This window comes from Charadrius vociferus, unplaced genomic scaffold (assembly GCF_000708025.1).
Source record: "Charadrius vociferus isolate BGI_N301 unplaced genomic scaffold, ASM70802v2 scaffold15, whole genome shotgun sequence".
Lineage (NCBI taxonomy): Eukaryota > Metazoa > Chordata > Aves > Charadriiformes > Charadriidae > Charadrius > Charadrius vociferus.
The window spans coordinates 7,763,740-7,774,934 of record NW_009650064.1 but is presented as its reverse complement, the minus strand read 5'-3'; the positions used below and the strand labels follow the sequence as shown (position 1 = coordinate 7,774,934).

General features: G+C 40.5%; 1 protein-coding gene across 2 annotated transcripts in view; it reads right to left on the bottom strand.

Moving 5' to 3' along the window:
- Positions 1–11,195, bottom strand: part of RUNX1T1 (runt-related transcription factor 1; translocated to, 1 (cyclin D-related)) — a 92,844-nt gene that overhangs the window by 43,332 nt on the left and 38,317 nt on the right. For both annotated transcript variants that reach the window (XM_009891854.1, XM_009891855.1), the window contains exons 2-4: positions 6,590–6,727; positions 2,659–2,900; positions 855–944 (exon numbers count right to left, since the gene is read on the bottom strand). In XM_009891854.1, the coding sequence (XP_009890156.1) occupies positions 855–944; positions 2,659–2,900; positions 6,590–6,727 (470 nt within the window). The remainder of the gene's footprint in view (positions 1–854; positions 945–2,658; positions 2,901–6,589; positions 6,728–11,195) is intronic.

Here is an 11,195-nt window from a genome sequence, read left to right as displayed (position 1 = left end):
ATACACACTGACTAAAATAATGCTAAATGTCCACCCACACACTGACAATGGGGGGAAAAAAAAATATATGGGAACACTAAGTACCTTATCTCTGGGAAAATTCATCTCCACAGCAAAACCAAAACAGAATACAACATGCTCTGAGAAGGCAACATCGACTGTTCAGAGATCACAGCAGTTCAGAGGAGGTAGTTACTGACAGGTGAGAGGCAGAATAACTTCCTGACTTCAAAGAAGATTTTCCTTCCTGATTCTTATTTTGCACATCATGTGTTTTATTTTATTAATTGGCTTTTGGATGAGACTTTATCTTTAATTTCTAATAAAAGTTGCATTAGCATAAACCAGTGGACACAGTCACCAGTCTTCTTAAGACACCACATTTGTACTGGTGGCTGGAATCAGAGGAAGTAATTAGTTTTTTCCTTGTATGGCAGAGTGTCACAATCTCATCGTGTACTAACGATCAGCAGCGCTGTAGAAGAGGGCTGGTAGCAGGAATTCCTGACAACCCCTTACTCTGAATCACACAAAGTCTGCAAAACTCTTAGCTTTTTGCAAGCACGGGGCATTATTATATTTATAACCAAGTCTCAAGACTTAGTTTGTAAAAGCTTCTATACCTACAAACTAAAAATATAACACAAACAACAGTTATTACATAATCAAGGAACGGACAGTTCCTGTGAATAGCCAGAAAGGGTCCTTATACTAAATATTCAAATATAGTTCCATGAGCCCTTAAACGTTCTTCATTTTCCTGACTCTCTTAAAAAGAAAAACTGTAACACACATCTGTGACCTAGCAAGAATACGGTTTTAAATACTTTCCAGATCACTGAACTGTGCAATACCTTTAAAAATGGGATGACAAAAGGTCGCAGTGGGAAGTTAGTAGCTTCTTGCAGTTTGGAATGAAATTCTTCAATTGTCAAAGTAGAATTCTGTTGAGAAAAAAAATTCTGTCTCGGTGACAAAATAATGAAAACACTTAGCAAGAGAAACAGTAACCAAAGCACTCTGAAATTGCTTAATAACTCGTTCTTGATATTGATAAGAGGACAAAGAAAAGCATGCTGCATATTAAATTATTACCTTATTAAAATACTCAAAGAAAACCACCAGCATCTCAGACATTCAGTGCCTGTTGCTTAGAGTACAGTTTAAGCTCTCAGGTGCTAAGCATGGAACTGCTTTCACATTTCAAACATCAGTTAAAGCTGCTTTTCTCAACATTTTTATTTTCTACTGGAGCCTCTTCTAATTTTGTTCCCAGTGCAGAAGTGGTAATTAAAATGCGCACACACACACACACAAAATCACACTTTTCAAAGGCATGTTCCTCGCTGTTTGAAGAAGAAACCTGAACTTTGCCCCTTGTACTTATAAAGAGGTTTGTTTACTATGTTCTAGGCTATGTAGGAAAATCATGACTTTGCAGCTGAGGGCATAATCATGAAGACCACATGCTGCACAGGGTTGACCAAGGGAATAAGTGATATGTGGACGTTCCCAAGGAAAAGATCCTAATTTACTCCTCAGAGCTCAGATGGAGGTAGAATTGTAACTGTAATTAACAAGCCCTTGATCTGAAAATCAAGGGCAGGTAGGTGCTCTTAGTTTCTTTTCTAGTTCCCCTTTCCACAGAGAGCCATGTGACAAGCAAAACCACACTGAGCAGGCATTTTGGGTATGGAAGCAAACAGAGAGTAGGACTTACTGAAGTTACACTGCCTACATTAAACTTCCTTTTGACACAGACTCAAGTGAAGGGGAACCCATTGCTGTCAGGTTGGGTTTTGTGAAGATACAGGCGGAAGACACCTGAGCCCTAGTGCTAAACAGTGCTGGCAGTCTCAGCTCCAAATGAAGCCAATGGCAACTGCAGCTGCTCAGAACAAATGTAAATTAAAGCACCACAGCATTTTTCCTGGTACATCTAATTATTGCTCAAGGAGATACATGGGAGACAACAACGTCTGGCGGAGAGAGGACTTTACTGGGAATAAAAAGAATCCTGGGCCAGATTCACAACAGTTTGCCTGTAAAATAGCAGCCCAAAATGACAGATGTAGGTAAGAAAACGCAGAAATTTTCATTCAGCCATAATAACATAAATAGAACCTTATAAATAAGGAGACTTAAATAGCAGCAATGCACCGTCAGGTCCCTCATTGTTGGGTTCAATGAACACTGAGAAAAGGTTTTCCGCTGTGAAATCACGGTCCAAACATATATTAAGCTCATCCTTTTAACCAGTATTCTGCAACTCTATACGTAGGGCACTATCCTTTCCTCAGCCAACTAAACTAGACAAGCCAAACCATATTTACTACATCATGTAATTTAAGGTAAGTCTGCATTAGTGGTGCTGCCAGTACAGAATAAAAACCCTTTCACATCATTACAGCATAATACGATACTGGCAAAAAAGAGTCAAGTCTGTATCTCATTGAAAATAGCTGCCACTCATGGGCAGCTAGTCAAATTACTTACGTTAGCTCCAGCAGCAAGAGCCAGCACTTCATTCTAGCATGTTTGGTATGCTTAAAGTATGATATATGCAGTGTATGTGACCCACTCTTTTATATAATAAACATGTCAAACATAAAAGAGGGAAAAAGATCACAGTTATTATATCATTGGTTTTTTGCTTACCACAAGTCCTAGCACAAGGGTACGCACTCTCTCCCCAATCTCTGGTGAAATGTCATTGCCAAACTGCTGTAAGGTTGTAAGAAATCTCTTCAGTTTGCTGAGTTGCCTAGCTCCACAAGCTGGCGGTAACTGCTGGTTAGCCAGAGAAGAGGAAGAGGAAGAGGATGGCCCATTGCTAAAGCCATTAGGAGGAGATGGAGCTCCATTTAACGCTGTTGGTGAATGGCTAGTGCCATTGGTTACTGAAAGAAAAAGAGAGAAGGGAGAATAAAATGGAGGGGGGGTGGGGGGTGGGGGGAGAGAAGTGAGAGAGAAAGAAGACAGAGGGGAAAATCCATCAGCTTATGTTTTCTGTGCTTGACCTCAAAATTAATTAAGATGCACAATCAAAGATAATTAGCCTTTTGACAGAGCGACACTTTGCAGTTTATATCTATTTCCCAGTAGCTGGTACTGAATGGTGTACGGCTTGGAAGTAACAGCAGCTGCCTCTCACACAGCCCCCCCAAAGCGCTCCTGGACCTGAAAAGCATCATTTGAATACCAGCCTTTTGTCAGAGGATTTTAAAAAGACAGAGAGGGAAACAGAGAAAGAGCATGAGTGCATGTATGACTGAAGACAAAAAAATTGCTCTTGGGGGTAGAAAAAAATGTGCAGACATATTTCACGAAGCCTCAGTTTATCTCTGAATATTTTTACTTGTGTTTTGTACAAACAACTGACAGCTGTGTTTATAAAACAGGACTTTCACGTTTTAACCTTACACCACCCAATGAGAAGGTTATTTTTTCTGATACGGATACCCTAGCTGCTAACATATGGAGCACACAAAGTTGTTTGTGCAGGTACAAATGGTGCCGTGCTCACTGTGGCCTCAAGCCTTGCAGCTAGGGCATGAAACCAGACTTCCGAAGACTTCTCAGAGACCACAAGCAAATCACTCAGCTTTCATGTGCCAATACCACATCTCTAAAAAGTATAGGAAAGCACTCCCCTCCTGTTGCAAGGTTGCTGTGAGAATAACTATCTGAAGTACTAAGTGTTCAAAATTTATGGCAACAAGATTCATGCAGACATAGTGAAGACAACAACAGACAGTTTTTGGCAGTGGTTTCAGTTTGATTCTTATCCACACTGCAGAAGAGAGCAGAGAATCAAACTGAGGACATCCTTTTCCACCCAGGTTACTTGCAACAGCGACAATCAAACACACTCTGTTGAGGTTGTTTGAGTCTGACTCGCCAAAATGACAGCGAATGGCAAGAAAAAGGACGGCTCCCTAAAAATCTGAATGTACCAACTGGTGCACTGGCAGGTGCGGGCACACAGCACGCAACTCGACTCAGCAGCAGCTGCACCCAGCTAGCCATTGCCCTCAAGAAATCTGCCGATTTCTTTTCGGGAAGTCACTCAGAACCCATCCAAAAAAAACATCAAAAATCAGGAACTTGTCTACAATCAAAAATGCATATGAGTATTAGTCTAAATTGCTTCCTATTTAAAAGCATAACCATTGCCAGCTAGCGACTTAAAGAATGTTTCTTAATGGCTGGCCCCTGAAGCTAAACATCCCTTTCTCTTTGTCACTTTCTCCAGCAATCATCTTTTATTTTTAGACAGCGAGTCCTTTTTTGAGAGTGGACACCTATTACTAGATTTAAATCGCTACCCTGTTACCAGTTTTTGGTTGTCTATTCTAGCTGCGCGGGCTAGGGAGAATAAGATGTGGAAAAAACAGGAATAGAAAGAAGCTGGCTTCAGCAACTTCAGCTCCACGTGCAGCTCCAAGCCATGCTCTCTGAGCGCTGCAGCAGAGTGAGATACCTGAGTAAACAAATACATCGTGATTGCATGGAACTTGCACAGCCAGAAGTCACCATACCATGAACTTAGTAAATGAGGATTGGGAAGAATAAGAACATGTCGTGCTCTAGCCTGACATCCCCCAACAACTCAGTCACCAGTAAGGGGCTGGTCCAGGCAGAGGGGCTTGGGGGTATGATCAAGAAAGCACAGGACAGCAGAGTTCATTACTCAGGATAGATATGTGGCAGGTAAAAGGTAGGTAAAATTTCTCGCACAAAAGAAATACAGAAATACTCCCCAAACGCAGCTTCTCTATCTTTTTTTTTTTTTCCCCAATAGCTCACCCCATACTAATTATTATATCTCTTTCTTTATAATGTCTGAATTTGCCAAGTGGCAAAGTTCTATGTAATTTCTAAAATAAAACCATGTTATTAATAAAAGAGAATTTAGCGTTTAAAATTTCAAACTAATGAATGTCAAGAGTTTTTAATCATCTAAACCAAAGAAAACAAGCATACTCTTGACCAGAAAACAAGTATGATCTTCCTGGCCTACAGGCATTTCCGCTGTAGGAATAATAAATGTAACAGACACTCCAGCAGAAATGACTGTTTACTGTACAAGCTAGAACCACTAGGGCCAAACTCCAAAATCTGACAGGGTAAAAAGCAATTAAAATGAGACTTTTTTAGACTTTTAGTCTTCGTATAAACAGCCCCAACAATACAGCTATGGTTCACACACCTTCCAAAGTGCTGAACCCAATCAAATAAACATTCAGAAATCATGCGAGTACACTCAGGAATGTAAGAGTGATTAAAGAAGAACATTGTCCCATTCCTTTTATGATTGCCAAAAATTACCCTGAACTGTGCAAGGTGCATCACACTGGAAAGCCTTATCTTTAAGAGCCCCATCCTGCAAAAACCAAGAAACAATTTAACTTTAGACCAGAACAGCTCCTAGGATAATTCAGGTGCTGAAGTTAAGCAAAACAGACAAATCTTTGAAGGATCAGGGTCACTGGGTTAAATTTGAGTTTATGCGAATAGCTGGCACAAACTCTCCTCACTGTTTTAAGTTCAATGTAAATTGTCAGGACAGGGTTCCCTGGGATAAGTAGTACAAAGGCCTCCAGCTGGCCTTCTGCACAGAGGTGAATTTTAAATAAGGCATTTAACAAGACAGAAAGGGACTAAACAGACATAGGCAAGACAAATAGAAAATGCTGCCTTCATTCTGTTTAGGCATATGTATTCTACTGTTCTAAAAATGTTTTTATTTAAAATGTGAAATGTAAACACATTCTCATGTTTATACTATTACAAGGCAGTATAAAAGAGACCAAAAAAATTGCAGCTGAATCTTGGTAAGAGAAATGTGGATCATTTCATGGCTGTGAAAAGAATAGTCCAGACAACATGCCAGATTCAAATCTCAGTCACACCAATATGAATGCAGAGTAATTCCATCAAGACTAGTACAGTTTCTTGTGTGCTTACATCAATAAATTGAGACAGAGATGCAGCCCCACGTAATTCAGAGAAGTGGTCACAGACTAGAAATCTCAAGATAAAACAATAAAAGGCCTTTATTTTTGGTTTTATATCAATATTAATTAGACATTATATAGCCCTTAAATAAGAATTCTTCATTCAATCATAAGTGGGATGAAGATAAGTACTTTCTTACCCCCACTTTAGAAACATAAACAAAACCCCCTGAAGAATTACTACTGAAGTTTCTATACAAAAGGGAACAAGATCCTTTGAATGAAACAACAGAACGGCATAGAAGAGGAGAGGATGTACTTCTCACAGAAAGACTGATCTGAGCATTAAGTAGATGGGAAACCAGTGCTTACTGTTCTTTGACACTGCGGGCAAGCTGTCAGTGAATTAACAACACAACTCTGACCTGAATGACTTAATGCCTTAAAGACGCATTGTTGTGGTGGTGTTGCACAATGCGTTGTCATCTTAGTTTTGCTTAATTACTTTATCACAGTACAACCAAATGCTGCTCCTGCCACATCATGCAGGTTTCCCTTCACATATTTTGGTTTCTTACATACAGAATAGAAAGAATATGGAAGAAAAGGAAGAAAATAAGTCTAATTACACGTTGTGGGCGTGAATGAACTGGTTCTTGGAGCTCCTTGGGTAGTGGGAGGAGGTGGCATGGTTGGAGGCGTCAGCCTGGATTGTGTCTTCACATCCACAGGTGAGTCTGGCATTGTGGAATGCTTCTCAGTGCGATCTGCAACACACACCACAGGAACACACCGGTTTACTTCCCCAAGCACACCCCCTCTGACAAAAACTTAAAAGCTAATACAAGAAGAGAGCCATTTCAGCATCTGCTGCAAAAGATTACACCTGATTATCTACTCCAGTGTGCTCTTCCCAAATTACATCATCTAAACCTTACTTAAGAAGGTGTAACACAGATGGTAAGACCTCATTTGTAGCGGTACTGCATTATCTTTTGTTTTCATTTCTAGCATGTACAGATGCTACCTCCCAAGCACTCCTGGAGCTGCAATAATTCCACCACCCTTCAAGGCTCTCACGTTAGCCAGGAGGAAAAAACAGACCAAGAGACAGGAAGGTAATAAATCCCCTTACGACAGCTCTTCCAGAACTAAAACCTGAAGCTCTTTAGTACAGGTGAGATATTGGGTGGGATATTGGCTGAAGCCAGCTCTTTTCATGTCTCTTCTTTGTAACACCTGCTGCCCTCTTCATCACTTCTCTTTGTAATCATGGAGAGATACTTACGTTAAATACTGCACACCTCCTGGATCACTTTATCACCCTGCCCTGCCCTTGGTATTCTTACTTTCACCGGCAAAATAAATGCAACATGCCAAAATGGTAAGTCAATTGTCATACGTACATACCATTGTTTTTAAAAAAGCATCTAAGTTTGCGCCTTCGCAAATGAAGAACAACTTTAATGTTCAAAACCTGCAAGGTAAGTAGAAACATACCTCCCCAAGAAAACAAAACAAACAAAAGGCAAAACAGGCAGAAAACCTAGCAGTTCTCTTGCAACTTAAGATCTAAAGATGGAAGGTATTTGATGCAGAAGCTAGAGAAGCATATTCTTTTTCCAAATTCTTTTTGGACACCTCTACGTTAAAATTTTAAAAATACCCACCCAAACCTTTATGTTTCATTATAGAGAATGGAAAAAACATGACATTTACCAACTGAAAGCAAAATTAAGGCTTCCTTACTCATGCCAGGAGTTTAGCGAGCCACCTTGAGTAAAGATGAGTAAGATCAAGTTTAGCTTTTAATGGGCATAAATTAAATTCTTCCATCCCTTCTTTGAGGGGCGGGAAGTGTTATTTATTTTATGCAGTGTTCTACACAGGTCTTCCTGAACTTCATTAAACTATTTTGCAAAGCAAATAAGTGTTCCTGCTAATGGGTAAGCATGTAAGTCTGTGGTTTTAATTCAAGACAATAGCAAAGTCCGTCACGTTCTACAAATTCCATCACTCCACTTTGCAACGTGCTTTCCTTGTTCTTACTCACAACATACAAACTTCAACCAAAGAATCATATCTGAAATTTGCCCTGAGAGACACAAAGAGAAATTAAATGCAATGCACACATGTAACAAGAGGAAGGGTATGTTTAAATGAGCCTCAAAACACTAAATCATCAGAAAGTAAAAAAAAAAAACAAAACCAAAACCAAAACAAACAAACAAAAAGAAACCAAAAAACCCCAGCAACAACAAAACCCCCTCACAAAGATTAACAACACATAACAGATACCAATATTTAGCTGCCTGAAACTGAGGAAGTATGTCCCAGAGATGCAGTGTGTCAGGTACTGCAATTATAGAAGCCATCTTCACCCTTTCCAGAAGTGCCTACAGATGATGCTTCAGTTCTCAAGGAAAAGTAGTCATTCATATAGAATTTAGAGACAAGTTTGGGGAAGGTGAGCAGTGAAACACCCCCAGAACAGCATGAGGGAAACACAGATACAGTATATAGGAACTGTAGTGTTGATCTAAGGTTAGTAAATCTCAGCTGGGTAGGGAACAGTATCCAAAATTATTAGCTTAAATATTAAGGCTGCTACACAAACAGGTGAGGTTTGATTTGCAAATCAAGAAACAGTAAATTATTACATCCTGGAAAACAAAAGCAGGTTTTTAAACATTCTTTACAAATTTCCTTTCCATATCGCTATACTAAAACAGCTAAATCTATATCTTCAACAAGCTATTCCTTTAACATAAAGAACTATGAAAACTCGCCTTGAAATGTTAATTGCTTCCTTAATAGCCGAATTCATCTTGCACTCACCTCAACCAACCTCAGCAACAAGGGAATAAATAGCTTTCAGCTCATGTTGCAACAGAGGGAAATTGCACAGCAGTGAGCCCAAGCACTGCTAAATAAAGGCAAATATTTCTGCCATGCCAAGAAAGGAGAGAGAAAGGGAGGCTTGCCAGAGCTGGTGGGGAGATAACAGTGGGAACTGCTGGTCCATCTGGTTTTCATTCTGCTAACACTCACATTGAACTGTTAAGGAAGGCAGTCCAGGTACACAGATTTGAAGCATGTGGGAGCGCAGACACAGGCACAGAGGAGATGGAGGTGGGTGGAAGGAGTGAGAGAAATCGAACTCCTCTAACAGTCTGCTGCTCACAGCGAGCAGGCACAGCCTGTATCCTCCAATTCAGCTGTTGATAAGTAAAAGCGATCCCGAGCCTGCAACCAACCGCACGGCTCCTGCTCCCCTCCCTCGCTGCATTTCAGAGTTCAGGTTTGATCGAAACTCGCTCAGATTGGAGGGGGGAGGCTTTCCCAAAAAGCTGGCAATGTTTTGTTACTTAAATTGAACACAGTCGTGGGAAATAGTGCATTGGTTTTGCCCTCCAATTTCAGATTGCCATTCTACCGCGATCCAACTGGTTTCTACTCCCTCGAACAGTGTCTGCCACTCAGGTTTGCAGATCACTGAAATTATCCACAGACCCCTGCACGTCTCATATAAATCTAATGACATTAGGCTTGATTTTCCTTAACTACCTTTCTTTGGAGCTCTTGGGGGTAAAAAAAAAAAAGCCTCTACAGGCCACTTACCTTTGCTTAACCTCTCTCTCCCCCTTGCAAAGCCCTAAACCCCGCTCTGCTACTGTATGGTCGCAGGCAGACAGATTTATCTCTGGTTGTCTGTAAGTTCCCTTCTGTAAGGAGATATAAGACTCCTTTCAAGCACACCTCAAAACACTTTTAACCAGGGTACAAGATTATCTCGTCAGAGCAGAGAGTCCCCTCGGGGGGATGGGGGGGAAAGGGCTTTTGAAGAAGTACAATGCAAAATGCAAAGCTCTTTGTGTGCTTGGAAGACACCACCACCAACACACCGCCCAGGAGAAAAGCCTTCTCCATTGCAGCCTCTACATTCCACTTTCCCCGCCTCTTTAATAGCAAAACTCCTACAGGAGCCATTCTGCTCTTACTGTTCCTATTTACCTGTTCCTTGTCTCTACAGCTGGTTCTCTAACCTCAGAGGGAGCTATGGGGCTGGGAACACCTGCCCACAGCAGCTCTGCACCCACCTACGTCCCACCACTCGCAACCCCAGAGAACCTCAGCAGCTCTGTTTTTAAGAGGAAGATTCTCTCAGGGGATGGAGTGGTGATGGCACACAAAGCAGAGCCACTGCTGATAAAAGCGTTACCAGTTCTTGTGAGCTGAACTCCTAAAACTTGTAGCGTCTTGATACTTACCCTCGAACTCCAGCTTCTACAAATCATCATTTATTTTTTTAATCAAAAAACCCCAACAGCCAACACTTTCTACTCTAATTGTTGAGAAATAGTCTGAAGATATGAAAGCTAAAGGCAAAATGCTATTTAAATCGTATTCACAAGCCAAGTTTCCCCTAAAGCATGTTATTCCATGAGGGCTTTTATGTATAGACATTTTTCAGACCAACTCTCTGTGGATAATCTGCTATCCGTTCATTCAGAGGGGATAAGGGTTTGGTAGGGGAAGAAAGAATCCCTCAAAAGGAAAAACTGTATTTTTTACATGTGAAATCCTGCCAGTGTAAGATTTCATGTACATTTGCTCCAGTTTTATAATACAGGAGTATATACACTGAACTTTGCCCGAAATTTGGAAGAACTTTAGGAAACCCGTGTCTTAAAATTGTTTAATTTCTTGAATTCAAAAACATCTTTATGCTTTTGTGTCAAACAAACTCCCCATTTGCAAAGCTAGTTCTGATTAATTTTTTTCTGTTATTATCTGTTAACTCTGATATTTCAAATAATAATCCTGAATTAGCAGGGATACAACAGCAGGTTTCACACAGGCAGCATCCCACATTTCAGAGCACAGGCTGTGTATACAGAGAGAGTGACTGCTTTCAGGTGCAAAGAATTCTTCCATCAAATCCCTCTGAACAGTGACAGATTTGCACTCCTTATCCCAGTTCGGATCAAATGGGGCTGAAACCAGAGGTCCTCCAAACTGAAGGGAAAAGGAGACATCTGCAATTCATTCTGCAGTGTTCGTTGCAATCAATTCAGGATGGAGATAGATGGTGAAATAATGGTCTACTCCTAATCCATACACACAACCCTCTGGTGCAGTGAGAGACTTAGAATAAATTCAGAAAATATGTTTCAAGTATGCAGAGATCTATTCCATTTGCTTTGGATTATATTTTTTATTTAAAAAAAAAAA